Here is a 14,947-nt window from a genome sequence, read left to right as displayed (position 1 = left end):
CTTAATGGAATGGACTCCACTATTTACAATTGCCACGTTGAGAATAGGGGCGATGGAAGTTTAGAACCTAGGAATGAGATGGAAATAGCAACCAATCAGCGAATAAGGACCAAAGGGCAACCAGAAATACGATTAACCTCCTGCAATACAGCATGGTTGACCAAAAAAACAAGTGGACGTAGAATGGCAGGAGTACATCATAAGTGAAATAATACTATTGCAGGAAACTTGGGCTCTGGAAATTCCTCATAAAGTAGAATTAAAAACATATAGCGTTAATGCTATTCCTTCGGTTAGAGGGAGGCCATCGGGAGGTCTTGTTATAGGGATAAAGATCACTTTATGTATTGACATAATTCAGTTGGACTCTCCCTCACGGGATATAGTTGGTGTGAAGATCCAAACACAGGACAAAACTGACATATATATAGTAAATATTTATAACAGACCGAACTTAGCTAGTAAAGAATCCCCTGTAATAGAACAATTAGACCAATTTCTAAGCTCAATTGACCCAAGGGCAAGGGTAATTGTGGGGGGGAGATTTTACCCGTAAATTTGAACCTGTTGTTGGCTTTGAAAATATTTTTTAAAGTAGAAGACATGGCAAATACCATTCCCCCATTGGATAGTATCCTGGTAGTACCCTGCTCAGTTGCCGTAGCACAATTAATGAAATTAGTGGCAGGATATGGACTTCGAGCTTGTAATGGGAGATTGCCCTCGGATAGCCCGAACGCTGCTACATTTAGTATGAAAAATACCAAGAGTTGTATTGACTATTCATTGGTGTCTATCAATACTTGGCCAATCTTACATGATTTAGTTGTTGAGGATAGATCCGACAGTGATCATTATCCCCTATGCTTGACACTAATATCCCATTTTTTTCACCCAATGGAGACATTAACTTTAGTGTCATTGAACCACTGTTTAGTAATAACCGTAGAGCCTTAAAGTGGCCTTCTATAGGGGAAATGTCTAAGCAATGAAAAAGATATATGATATCTTTGCAGATATTATTGCTCCATACGTTGATCTCCCTGTCGTAGATTTCCCAATTATGACCATTCATCACGCATTGGTAGACGCTTTGACACCAATCTTAAGCAAAATTCCTAAGGTTTGCAAAAAGAGGAAGACTAATATAACTAACTTAGAAAATCTCTGGTATAATAAAGAATGCCATGAGTCAAAAAAGGAACTTATCTTAGCAACAAAAACAAAAAATATAGTGGCCTTAAGAGAGAAAAGGGATAGGTACAAGAAATTGTTAGCGCAAACAAAGAAAAATTGGGATGATAGAATATGGTCTAAATTGATCAGTGCTGCCAAAGCAAAGGATCACTTTAGCTTTTGTCGATTGATATCCAAAGGAAATATGGCAGGGAGATGTAGTAAAGACATTTTTTTAGATGCAAAAACATGGGTCAGCCATTTCTCCTGCCTATACTCAACTTCTACGAGAGACACAGAATTTGAAATGCAAGATTATGCCCCACTCCCAATCACAACCCCTTTACACTTTAGTTTGGAAGACAATCTGTCAGCACTGGATGCAGTAAAACCTGGAAAAGCTCTAGGTCCAGATAAAATCCCAGGAGATTTACTGAGGCACGATAAAGAGATCTGGGGCCCCTATATTAATTTTGTATATAATTCAGTCGCTGGAGGTTCAGCTTTACCGGATTCATGGAAAGGGGCTGAAATTACAACATTTTTTGAAGAAGGTAATCGCCAAGAGCCTTCAAATTATCGCCCAATTAGTTTAATTGATGTTTTACAAAAAATATATGCTCGACAAATTTTAACAAAATTAAATGGATGGATTGAGGAGAATAGTATTTTATCAATTTATCAAGCTGGTTTCAGAGGTAAAACAAGAACAATTGACCGGGTTTTTAGATTTATTTGCTTAAGTTGGTAATATACAGTGCTCAAGAAGGGTCACATGTACATCGCCTTTGTTGACCTGAAGGCTGCCTTCGATTTGATCCCTAGAAATCTCCTCTGGAAATCCCTAAAAAATTAAGGGGTAACGGAGGAAATACTAGTGCAAATCATAAGACTACATGAGGATAATTTTGCAAGGGTCAGATGGGGTCCGAATGGCGAACTTACCAAGCAAATCAAAGTAAGCAGGGGTGTAAGGCAGGGATGTGTACTGGCACCCTCCTTATTCTCGTTGTACGTAAATGACATTCCGGAACATCTATTGGGCTGCGAACATGATTCTCCGAAGTTAGGGGGGGTGCCAGTGCCCGCCCTCCTATTTGCAGACAACACCATTCTAATATCCCAAACTCCCAAAGGTTTACAGTGTTTAATAGATAGCTTTGATGCATATTGTGAGACTAAGGGCCTGGAAATAAATTCTAGTAAAATGAAATACATGGGAGTTAATCCGCATAGGTCTTTTAAAAAGAACTTAACTGTCAAGGGGCAGAAGATAAAATATGTTTACAATTTTACCTACCTAGGTATAATGGACACTAAAATGTCCTGGAAAATGCAATTGGAGAAAAGCAAGAGCATCTTACTCCAAAATTCTTTACCCAAGAAACATGGGAGTAGTATGTCCAAAGCGGTTCCCCAGCCCTTGAAATACAAGTATAAGGCGCAGTCGGCCTCTCTCTATGGGGCAGAGTTATGGGGACCCTCAAGTAATAGTACTTTTATGGAGGGTGAAAATAAGTTGTTCAGGAACATTTTGCATCTTCCAATGCGTACACTAGGAGTGGGGAAGGGCCAGGTCCAGAAAGGAGAAAGAGGGACCGAGGAGTGGGGGACCTGTGGCTCCTCCGGCGAAAACTGCGGCAATGGCGAGGAGCCGTCCTTTGAAGACGTTGGGGAAAAAGCCACGACGCGGCGGGCCGTCTCCTGCGAGGATGACACCAGCAGGCACCCAAACTCCGGGGAAGAGGGGGCGTCAGAGGACGAATCCACGCCTGTCGGTGCCGTAGAGTCCGCAATCTGAGGCAGGAAGTCATCGCCAAAGAAGACGCCGGACATGCCTCCTTCACACCACACAGCGCAGGAGACCGGGGCTGGGCCGGAGCCGAGGTGGCTAACGGACGGCGCCGGCTCGACCTCCGACGAGGCAGCCACCTGCGTGGAGGGACGAGAGGGACCCGGGAGTGACAAGGAGTCCCCCACCAGCCTCGACCCATGAGGGGGCGAGAGGGGCCCGCCGCCCCCAGCGGCGCCACCATGGCCGACTCGACCTCAGACGAGGCAGCCGCCTGCGTGGGGGGACGAGAGGGGCCCGGAGGGACGCTGGGTCCCCCGCCAGCCTCGACCCATGATGAGACGAGGGGGGTTCGCCGACCGCTGTGGGGCCGCAAGTGCCAGCAGCCGACGGCACCGTATCGGCGTCACCTCGGCCTCAGACAAGGTCACTGCCTGTCCATAGGGCCGAGAGGGGCTTGGGATGCACCTGAGCACCGTCGACCTCACGCAACACCGCAGGGACCCCTGCGGGAGTTTGCGGCAGCAAAGGCACCGTGGTCCGAAGGAGGGACCCCCGAAGGGCCGCACCCCAATGGCAACACATCCTCCAAGCCTGGAGCTGAGCCAGTCGGTGTCGGGGCCGCCGGTGACGCCACTGAGGGCCCCGCCCCACGCAAAGGATCCGTTGACGTACCAGGAGGGGAAGGAGGAGGAAGAGAAGCCAGCGAGGCTTGCAAAGCCACCGCATATGTCTCCATCTGGGCTCTCGACGCCCTCTCACTCGGAAACGGTGGATAGCGGGACGATACGTGGGGACGCATCACCTGCGAGAGAGCCCACGCCCCCAACAGGCCAGAAACCAGCCCTCGGGGACAAACTGCAACACTTATCGACAGGGGAGCGATGCTCTTGCGGCTTAGGAGAAGGATGAAGACGACGACGGCTGTGTCGAAAACCTTCCGCAAAAGCTGATCGAGGTGACGAAGCCGAACTGGACATGCAAGCCGAGAGAAGTTTCATCCGGCGCTCCCGCCGTGACTTCGGCTCCAACTGTTGGCACGCCTCGCAATCAGTGGAGATGTGATCTTCCCCCAAGCACCACATGCAAATGAGGTGGGGGTCCTTCTCCAACATCAGACGTCCACAAGACGAGCACGTCTCAAAGCCCGAAAGCATCCGCACACCGTTCCCACAAACACGCACAATAGCGAAAGGGAAAGGCCTAAACAGACCCGGAGCACAAACCGGATCCGAGTTGCACGCGGAAAAGGAAAAAACTGACGTAGGGGCGCCGGGGTGTAACTTATGTGACCTCGCTGACGTCACATATGCGGACAACGCCTGGGCGGAGTCGCGTGAAGCCGTTCCCCCAGCACGCAAGGATGCTGGGCAAAACAATTCCGGATCCAGTCTCACGCCTAGGGATAATTCTAGGTTAAGGAATCTGCGGCTAGTAGTCTCTATCAGATCAAAACGAGTGTGTCAGAAAGCTCCTTGTGAAAGATCAGAATGCTGCCACTCACAGTGAAGCTAGCCGATAGACAGAGAGAGAGAGAGAGAGAGAGAGAATTTTAATAAACACAAAAGGTAGTGGTTAACACCAGTCCTAATCAGGGGCCCAAATATTAAATAAAGTCTCAAAAGTGCACCCATGTCCTTGCATTAGGTGCAGATATACAGCTTTCATGAATTCACAAGCTTTTACAGAAATATGCCAAGAAATAGTACTCATTGAAAATATTTATGGGCTGCATTTTAGCATGCGCAAATATACAGGTGTAGATTTGCCCATGCAAAAATTTGAGTGTTTGCAAGTTCACTTTCCCTCCAACCACTTTTTCCCCAACCCTGGAAGAAGTTTTATGTCTGCCAATGTCAGCAGTAAATTTCCAACCTTTCTCAGTAGGGAAAAAGATCAGAGAAATTTTGAGAAAATCCTAAAAACATACAAGTTAGTAGGTTTGCACAGACTCAAAAATCCATTCTAACCCTGTAACTTTTGCTTACTATTACCTTCAGCCCCAGTATGTAGATCTGCGGAAATGTGGCAACATAAAGGAATTGCTAGTATTCAAACCATACTACGGAAGGAGCCCTGACATAATCAGAAAGGCTATTTCAGAGCTCTTATATAATGAGATTGCTGCCATAATTTGTCGTCGCATTACATGGCACAAAAGGGACACGTTGATTTTGATACAGGACAAGTAGATGTATGAAGCAACCTGCCCCATGGACAAGTAGATATTATTAAATTCCACACCCCTGCGCTATCATCTGTCAAATTTAGGAATGACTGTCTGCCTAGCCTTTAGTCGTTTGTGATACGAAATAGGCAACTGAATTACATCTGTACAAAAGTTACGATTGCAAAATAGATTTAGAACCAGTTGCAACGGTTCCTTGTACTGTGTAAGCACTCGAAAAGATTTGGAGATGGAATGTCTTACACAGTATCTAGTTGAAAATGTGGCTATTCTTTAAATTAGACCATAACAGTCTCCAGCTTCTTCACCAACATTCTTTATACGAGAGAAAGGTGGTGATTAAGGCTATGCACAGATTATAATGTTCTCAGTACAATTAATGTGTTATTGCGAAGAATTAGCAAATAAATATTCACTTTTTAAAGTCAGCTAAAGCACTTACACATAAGTAACTCAGATGGACCTGGTTTTTCTCAGACTACGATTTTGTGATTGACTATAGGCCAGGCCCTAGGAATGGGACAAGACAAGATCAGTTAGAGAGTGAAAGTCAAGTGACCGAGAAACCACCACTGATTTTGTCTCTAAAGGGACTGTGTAACTAATCAGCTGCTCTGATCAACAGACATCATTTTTGGTTAAAGTACATACCAAAAGTCAATTCACAGATAAAGATTTTGACTTAAAGAACAAGGAAATAGAAATTAAATGGGATGGATTAAATAATGGACAGCAGCCAACAAGCTCATACCATGGATTCGGGTTTAGGGCTGGTATGGGGACGCTAACAAATCTAACAGCACTAACACTTAGTCGAAAAGGCCAAAAGTTTGAATTGTCAGCTTTTTGGTCGCTTTGTAGACCTCAAGTCCGCATTTGACCGAGTGCCTTGTAGGAGCTTATGGCATAAAATGGCCAAATGGGGCATCTCTAGAAGCTTATTGAGGGCAATCATAGAGCTACATACAGGAACTTGGGGTAAGATCAAAATTGGAGATGGCAGTTGAGCGACAAATAAAATCGACACAAGAAATAGATTAAAGCTGTTTTAGCCCCAAGTCTGTTCAATGTATGGCTAGCGGGCCCTGTGGAAACACTCCCGAAGGACAACTGCTACCCGCCAACCTTAGCTAAAGAGGAAATAGGTCTTCAGTACGCAGATGACATTGTTCTACTAAGTCAAACATCAAAAGGATTACAAAGTAGCCTGAAGGCCCTAAAAATATACATGGATAAACCAGGGCTAGAACTAAACCTGCAAAAGACAAAATGAGTAGGGCTGGTAGACTCTAAACATAAGTCCAGGTTTTTGTTAGGGAAAAAAGTCGGGGTAGCAGATACACACAAATACCTAGGATTCAAAGTTGAACATCAAATTAATTCTAAAAAGCATGTAGCAGCCATATTGGCAAAGCTCAATCGTTAGCCTACGGTTTTAAACTATTAAAAAGAAACTGAGTTGCCCGTCATTCGGTCATCTGCTATCCATCATGCGTGTCCAGTTAATGCAAACTGTGACATTCAGGATGGAAATGATGGGGAGTCGAGAAACACTCACCCTAAACAAGATCCAAACAAGAGTGTACAAATCTGTGTTTAATATCTAAAAATCAGCCTCCCCAGCCCAGGTTCGCCTGGACTTCGGTCTGACAAACCAAACAGTTCAATGCAAAAGTGCATTCATTAAACTATGCTGGAGGCTATGTGCATCTTAAAGAGGCTCCATCAATAATTTGTGCTGGCAGGAAATTGAGGAGCAAAAATAGATCAACAGAAAAGGCTACTGGGGATCCCATCTAAATCAGGCTATTGAGGAACTAGGTGCACAAGAAGTCTGGAGTGCGAGCATTGGGCAAGCTGCATTTTATCAAGCATTTAAGGTTACCACCAAGCATCTGTCTCATACAACAGATATGAACACCCTAACACGAAGACAACAAGCCTGGACAGTGATAAATTCATATTAAAAATTGGAGCCCCAGGAATACCTTTGAGCTCATTTTTCTTTTAAAAAAAAAAATATTTTTATTGAGTTTTTACAGACCAGTAAAACACTTAACATTTATATATCACGTTGTCCATACAGGGAAAAGATCCCTTTACGTTTAGGTGTTGGTAGCCTGGGTTACAGAGGCTTGAGATCTCTGTTAAAGGCATTGTCAAACAAATAACATATAACATAGAACATGTACCCTGCGGCGTTATGTGTTGGGATGGGGTGCCCGAAGGGTCTGGCTGGCAACCTTGGGTCATGGGCTTCGATGGGCACCTGCCCCTTGGACTACTCTGTGGAAAGTAAGGGCGGGGGGGAAGAGAAAAAGAGAAAGCGGAATGAGGATAAGTGGGGAAAAGGGTAGTGGGGGTGTCCTGCTCTGACTGACGGGGCCATGCTTAGTTATGTCATTGGTGATGGTTTGTCCTTCACGGTGGATCATACGGGTTTAGGAATCTGTCCAGGGAGGTCCACAATACCCAATTAGGGTTTCTCTATGGATTGTTGCGAAGGGATGTGATGTCGGCTCCCCTCAAGAACATTACCAACTTCAGCCACCCCTTGAAGGTGGCCTTGGAGGTGTCCTTCCAGTTGGTGAGGACTATTTTAGTTGCTGCTGTTAATAAGAGGTCTAGCAGATTTCTGTCGTGTTGCGAGTCTAGGTCTGAAGTTATGAATGCAGTAGTTAGTGAGGAGAACTCTACTTTAAGAGTACAACCTAGGGTATTGTTTATGAAGGAGAAGACTTTGTTCCAATAATTTTTTACTTTTGTGCAGTGGAAGATGAGGTGAGCCAGGTCTCCCTGTTCTAGGTCGCAGTTCCAGCAACGGTCGTGTTCTCTCAGGCCCATGGAAGCTAGGTGGGCCGGGGTCCAATAGAGTTTGTGTAGCATCCAGAATTTTGTCTGGGCAAGGATCGGGGATACCATATTCTTAGAGGGGGCCGACCAGAGGGCGTGTCTTTGTTGTCCCGTCAGGGCGGCATCTAGATCTGCCTCCCAGAAATTGGTTGTTTTGCTGTTAAGCGTGGAAGTGTTTAGTCGGAGAAGTTTGTAGATATGGGAGACGTGGCCCACTATGTTCAGGTTTTCCAAATATTGGAAGATTGATGGTGTGTGTCTGGCTAAGTTTGATTTGGTTACGTCGGTTCTGATTTTGAGGAAGTTGTAGAGTTCTATGTCAGGTAATTTGTGTCGGGTTTGTAGTGTGCTGAATGTAAGTGGAGCACCCCTTCTTCCAGCTGGGCAGGGAACGAGAGTCCTGTTTTTGGCCCTGTGTCTATGGTTAGGGGTTTTCCTCTGTATTTTATCTTTGGGTTTCCCCACAGCGATTCCCACTTTGAGTTTTTGATGCTGTGCTGTAGTTTCTTGTCCACCCTAAGGAGGGCTAGTCTGGTGTTTTTGAGTATAAGGCTCATGTTTTGTGATTGTTTGTTGATGGTAAGTAGTGCTAGCGGTTCAAGGTTTTTAAGTATGGCTTTCTCTATCTTGAGCCACACTGGCGTGTAGTTTGGGTTGGTTGTGACCCAGTACATTCCCTGTCTTGCTATAGATGCCGTCTGGAACGTTCTGTAATCTGCCAGGGTTAGGCCTCCTAGGTTCTTATTTAGTCTCAATTTTATAAGGCTTATTCTAGGTGTTTTATCTTGCCAGAGGAACTTTTTTAGCAATTTGTCAGTCTTGCGGTGGAAGTCATCTGTTAGTGTGAGCAGGATCATTCCCGTGAGGTAGTTGATCACCGGGGTGATCATCATCTTAATTGTGTCTACTCTCCCCCACCAGGACACAAACTTGGGGGACCATGCCTACAGGAGCTTTTTTATTTTCCCTAAGGTCAGCTTCTCATTTTGTTCAAGAGTGGAATCGAGGTTTTTGCCGAATTGAATTCCTAGGTACTTGATTAACCCCGGTTGCCATGCCCTGAGTTGTCAACCACCTCTCTGGTGGTGTGGATGTTGAGTGGCATGCAGTCCGATTTATCTCTGTTGAGTTTGTATCCTGAGTGGGCAGAATATTTACCGATGGATTCTGTGAGGGCAGGTATGAATGATATGGGGTCCTCTGTGATTATGAGTATGTCGTCCGCATAAGCGGCTATTTTGGCAGTCGCCCCGTTTATATTGACCCGCGTCACGTCTCTATTGGCTAGGATGTCTGTGATCAGAGGCTCGAGAGCCAGCAGGAAAAGCGCGGGGGACAGGGGGCAGCCCTGTCTTGTCCCACGCTGTAGGGTGAATTGTTCTGAGACTCCGCCGTTAATCGCTATGTGCACCCTAGGGTCTGCAGGGGGGGTGGTAACATTTTAAAATCTGAATCTAAAAGAAATAGAACAAGCAAAGGATTAATAACACAACCTTTCCGGAGAGCCCTAAAAACCTACCTGTTCTGTTGACCGTCATTCTCCTAATTACCACCCTATGCAGTATGAAGTTACACAAAAGCGCCGGGCCACCCCGTTGGGGTAGCTGTGCGCGATATTAAAATACACTAAATAAATAAATAAATAAATACATAAAACGATCACAAGGTAAAACTGATCACTTAAGAACACTCAACATCATTTGCATCTCGGTAATGTTCAAGCCACCTTAGTAAGGTCAACCTTAAAGATCTTAGTTTGCACAAGGCACTAGTACTTTCACAAAGAAGAAATTCAAGGATTACTATTAGCTATAAAGGAAAATCTGTCTTCTCAATATAGCAGTTTTAAAGACATTTAATAGGTACAACTACATCAATCAACAACCTCGGAGTCCTTACCTTGAAGGGTGAACCCCACCCGAGCCAGGCCATACTTGACAGTATATTTGCACTCTATTCACAATAGACCTATTTCATTCATTAAAAAGTGAACTGCAAGTCTCAATGTTTTCACACTTTACAATGGGTTTATTATGGTTTTTGGTGTGATGTCACAACACAAATAAGTGTGAAATATGAACTTTGAAAGAGCATAAAAGCCTCACGTTACTCCTAAAAAAAAATCTCTATTGCCAAATAATTTTAGTGTCAGAGCCATTTCATACAACAAAATGACTGGAAAAACTGAATGGGCCCAATTCACAAAGGTAAAGTTAGATGAAAGTCTAGCTTTATGACGTTCGGTATTCACAAAGGGCATTTACTACTCGTAAAGTTTTGAAACTTGTGAAGACATCGATTAACAATGCGCTGTCACAGGAGAGACATGCCTGACACACTATGTACTTTAAATAGACTCTATTTTGAATAATTGTCTAAGTTTACATTTTCATATTCAAATGTATGTATATTGGTTTTAAAAGACTAAACACGTGAACAAATAAACTTGAACTTGAAACTAATGGGATGGATTTGTTGTTTCAAGAAAGAGCTCTGTATTTACCAGCATATCAGTTGAGGCAATAAGCCACAAGTTGTCCAGTTCATTTGAAAATATGGTCTTTTTTGTGTATAGAGTTAGGTACAGATATAAAAAGACTGAAAAATTGAATCAATATAATGAACAGTAAAGCCTAGGAATATGAAGGTGACTGGAGAGAAACAACATGGTTAGTAAAGGTAAATCTAAAACGGACCATTCATCCATTTTGATGCCATCTTTCTTTTGCATATATGGTCATCAGAAGGGCATATCCCCCTTTGAATCAGTCTTTGCCAATCTCTATTCCCTCTGTGCAAGAAAAATGAACTGAGTTAACTGATATGCAAACATCTGCATAAGACACTTTTGAAAAAAATATAGAAGCTTATTAGTTTTTGATGGTCAAGTGTGGAAAGGGTGTACCTACCACAATGTGCAAAACTGTAGTAAGATGCACTCCAGGAGACCAGTGGCAAACAACTTCAGCCACTATGGTTGTTGCCCACTGGCCCCTTCTTCCACCTCCCCCTACATAGGGAGTGACATTTACGAATTGAGACAGTGTGCTAATGTTCAAATGCAAAAGAAGACTGTTTGGAATGGCTGGAACAGGTAGCTAGAGACCAAAGGAAACACAGTTGTACAGCCATGAACTTTAACAGCCTCCAGGGTTACTCAGATCAATTGCATAGAGTCAGGGAGACTGACTTCCTCAAGGGAGGATTAGATTAAATGACTAGGGTCTTCAATACCTCATTAATAAAGGAAGTTCACTGAACCAGGCTTTGCTTCAGAGTCCACACTTACCTCTTGCCTCCTTACCCAAGGTACATTTCAAAGTCTCCTGTGAGATAGATTCACCTTTGTAACTACATCCATGCATGCATACTAAATAGTTCTGATTCAGTGCTTAATTTATAAAACAATAAGGGGCCACTGCAGTTTGCACCTCCTACTGTCCCTTCCAGCGTTCCCAAATACTAGTACCAACAAAACCTAATTAGCCATTACAGTCCTACAAATGTGACATTTTGAAATACACCTGGTCACCAAAGCTGCAAGAATGACCTGAGCACCTTGGTATTTTTCATTTTGAAACTGTACATTGAATTGGCAAACACTTTGTCTGTGCTTTGTTTTTTAAAACAGCTCCCTTTGTTGTATCCATCCTCGCCTACTGTGTATTTATTTTGTTTAGCAATGTCTACCTCCATCTGCAAAATGTAATAAAATACTTTGAACTAAACAAAATAGACTGACAGCGTCATCATATGGTGCATTGTCATAAATATGTGCTGGTGATACAAATTAAGTGCCGGTGTTGAGTACTGGCAAACACCAGCACAAACTAAGCTATTCTGTTGTGACAACATACCAAACACACATATCACAGGGGTGAACCTATTTGATGCTCCCCAACCAAGTGATGTATTGTTTGTACAGGTCATCTGCAAACAGCCAGCAACACAATTGTTATGGATTCATGTTTTTGGCATCAGTAATCCAACCAGAAAGAAGAGAATAGACTATAAAGGCAGCAAATATTTAAAAGTGAATAACATGAAGGCTGGTAGGGAGATGCTCAGTGGGAAAGTAGCAGGTACTGATCCCTAATAATGGGCAGTAGCAAGGGGACAGGCAAGGATGGTCACACACTCAAGAGACAAGGGTGGGTCTGTGTAAGCAATCTGCATGAGTGGTGGAGCTGGCTCTTATGGTAGGAATAAGTAAAATTATGTGAATCTACACAAGGTCCCTAACAGGAAGAGTAAGGTATAGATCCATATAGGACTACATCCTATATAACTAATCTTGCTCTCTTCTAATTGCCTCACACACACACTTGCTAGTCTAACCTTAGTAGAAGAAGCTGCGATCCGCAGTCATCACAGGCTGAGCATGTGTCTTCTTCTTGACTTCCATTTTGAAATAGTTTGGTGCAGTTTCCTGTTGGTGCAAGATATTGGTTATTACTTCGTCGTTATCTACATCATTTTAATTACATATGATTCACTATCTCTAGATAAAATAACAATATTTATTAGAATCAGTCACATTTAAAGAATTGAAAATCTGTTTTCACTAAACTTCTGATGTGTTATTTCTAGAAATAACGGGGAACTGCAACCACAGTGGATATTACGTCTAACTGTATATACACAGTTTGTTTTGGGGGGGGGGTGTTTTATATAGCACAAACTCGACCGAAGGTATCAGACCTCTTTACATGAGTACCAGTTGCATTATAGACGGACACATTCATTTTGTGAGGCAAGGGGAGATAAAGTGATTGCTCCCAGAATCACAGGATGTTGAGTGTCCCTATTGAGACTTGAACCCGGTTTCCCAGCTTCGAGGTCGACCGCTCTGACTGTTAGACATGACCGATACATAGGTCGAACCTTGAATATCTGGCAGGTAGTCCATGTGTAACGTTCTAATGTGTGGAAGGTGGTCCAAATCGAGGAGTCATTTGCAAGACACATAACCGCTTAAAACTTTGGAAAATAACAGCCAAATGTCTCAACATTTGGTTCAGCAAGTATCTCAACTATTCAGCAAGCATCTCTAAGAGCTTGCTTGGAAGTACAGCAATCTTTAAAGTATAGTGAAAGCTAACCTTCACTTTACAAATAACATGTTACTCACGGCTATACTCTTTCTCACCTCTTTACATGACAATGGGATATGTATTAGAGAACAGCCCCTGTTTTGCTGTATGCAAGAACACCATATTACATATACAACCATGCGCGTTACTCTTCCCCACGTATATTTTCAGCATGTGAACCCCCAGTTATTTTTTAGGTCTAGCTCGCATCTTATCTAGTCATCAAAAAAGATAAATAGGAACTACAGAGAGGGAGGGAGAGTGGACTTTGGGTCAGTATACTTCAGCTATTAGTTATCATACATTTGAATGCTTTTCTTTTGCATAGATATGCTGTCCATCAAAGCTTTGGCGTTTCATGGATGGTTATATTGTCCCATTTGTGTTTGGTGATGGAGCTCAATAATTCTGATTGTTAATCTAGATCTAAAGTGTGCTCTTTGATGTATTTACCTTGCTGGCACATTCTAATTGCTTTTTGGGGGGATTTTCAGGTTGAACCCAGAGCCAGCGTGCAAGCGCTGCTCTGGGGTTGATCTGGAGTAACTCAGTACGTGAGGGAAGCACCGCCCACCACCCTGCCCATAATTTTCATTGGCTTGTGTGATTGTCTTCTAAATGCTGTCTTCTGATTGATTATGAGGCTTGTTAGTCCCTCCTTAGTACCTCCATGTCGTCATTGCATTCCTCCCATGGCTACTGGCCCCTTTACTTGGTTGTTGACCTGGACCTGTTCTATTTTCGTCATTGAGTTTCCCCGAAATCGAGCACAACAACGTGCATCATTCAGCGGCCACGCCCACTTTCACTTTTGAGGCAGCAGGACAAAGGCGGCCGTTTCCTTTTCGACCTCGCCACCGCTGGTTTTTCTTCTTATTAAAGATCACATGAGTAAGAGTTTCATTTGTGGTCTTGGGTTGGAATCTTGCCGAGATCGGTTTAATCCATTAATTGATTCCAGAGTCCTTTCCAGAAATAGGCTTGATGAATAAATATGAAACGCCCTACCTCGCGGGGAGGCTAACCTGTTGTTCACTCCACTTTTAACATAAAAAGGCGCAGAACACGCTTCATGTTTTAACAAGGTGGCTGCCCTGCCCTTGTGTATTATTTAACAAAAAATAGCCAGATGCCCTTTTAACATGGCGGCTGGCCGCACTGCTGTTATTACGTGTTGTTTTTCAACACAGTACCAGAAATGGTCCGGTGACACGTGATGCCAACACTTGTAAGCAAATGAAGGGCTGAGAGCCCAGAGAACATTATAAAGCAGAAGAACAACACCTCTCAAAGTTCTGCAAATAGCATTGTCTGAAGCAGGGAAACAGGTAGAATCAACTTTGTTTGCCAGCTTCCCCAAAGTATTGCTGATAGTCATAGCGGTAAGTTAGCATATTAGGTAAAATCAAGGACATATGGACTGTGCCTGGGTTTTTAGTGCTCTAGGTAAAATCTAGTTTGCTTGTGAGGCACTCCCATTCACCGAGGAGGCATTTGATGCTGTTGTTTTGCAACCAGACTTCAATTATGAGTATCGGGGAAATCCTGATTCGGCCGGATTTACCCACAGACTTTGGATTAGAAGTTGGGGGAAAGACCACAGGTCAATTTTTCCTAAACATTTTGCCAGGAAAAATGGCAAAATAAGTACAGACAAAAAGCAGTGGCATGAGGGATAACATGGGGGAATCGGTGCGCAATCATCAGTTCTTGCTGTTATTCTCCATTCTTCAATGGAAAACTTAATATAGTTCAGCAGTTCCACACACCCATAAATAATTACAATACTCTGCAGAATTTTTTTTTTCTGGTGGGGAGTTTCTGACGTGGTTTGTTCGTGCATAA

The 14,947-nt window shown here is 43.5% G+C and overlaps 1 protein-coding gene across 4 annotated transcripts in view; it reads right to left on the bottom strand.

Annotated features, from left to right (window-relative positions):
- The window catches only part of MEIOSIN (meiosis initiator), a 2,162,440-nt gene that overhangs the window by 1,031,236 nt on the left and 1,116,257 nt on the right, over window positions 1–14,947 (bottom strand). For all 4 annotated transcript variants that reach the window (XM_078660969.1, XM_078660970.1, XM_078660971.1 and 1 more), the window contains exon 6: window positions 12,348–12,438. In XM_078660969.1, coding sequence (XP_078517095.1) covers window positions 12,348–12,438 — 91 coding nt within the window. The remainder of the gene's footprint in view (window positions 1–12,347; window positions 12,439–14,947) is intronic.

The sequence above is a fragment of the Lissotriton helveticus genome, chromosome 9, assembly GCF_964261635.1.
Source record: "Lissotriton helveticus chromosome 9, aLisHel1.1, whole genome shotgun sequence".
In the NCBI taxonomy this organism is placed as follows: domain Eukaryota; kingdom Metazoa; phylum Chordata; class Amphibia; order Caudata; family Salamandridae; genus Lissotriton; species Lissotriton helveticus.
The sequence above is the reverse complement of the archived record's forward strand: the minus strand, read 5'-3'. Positions and strand labels throughout refer to the sequence as shown.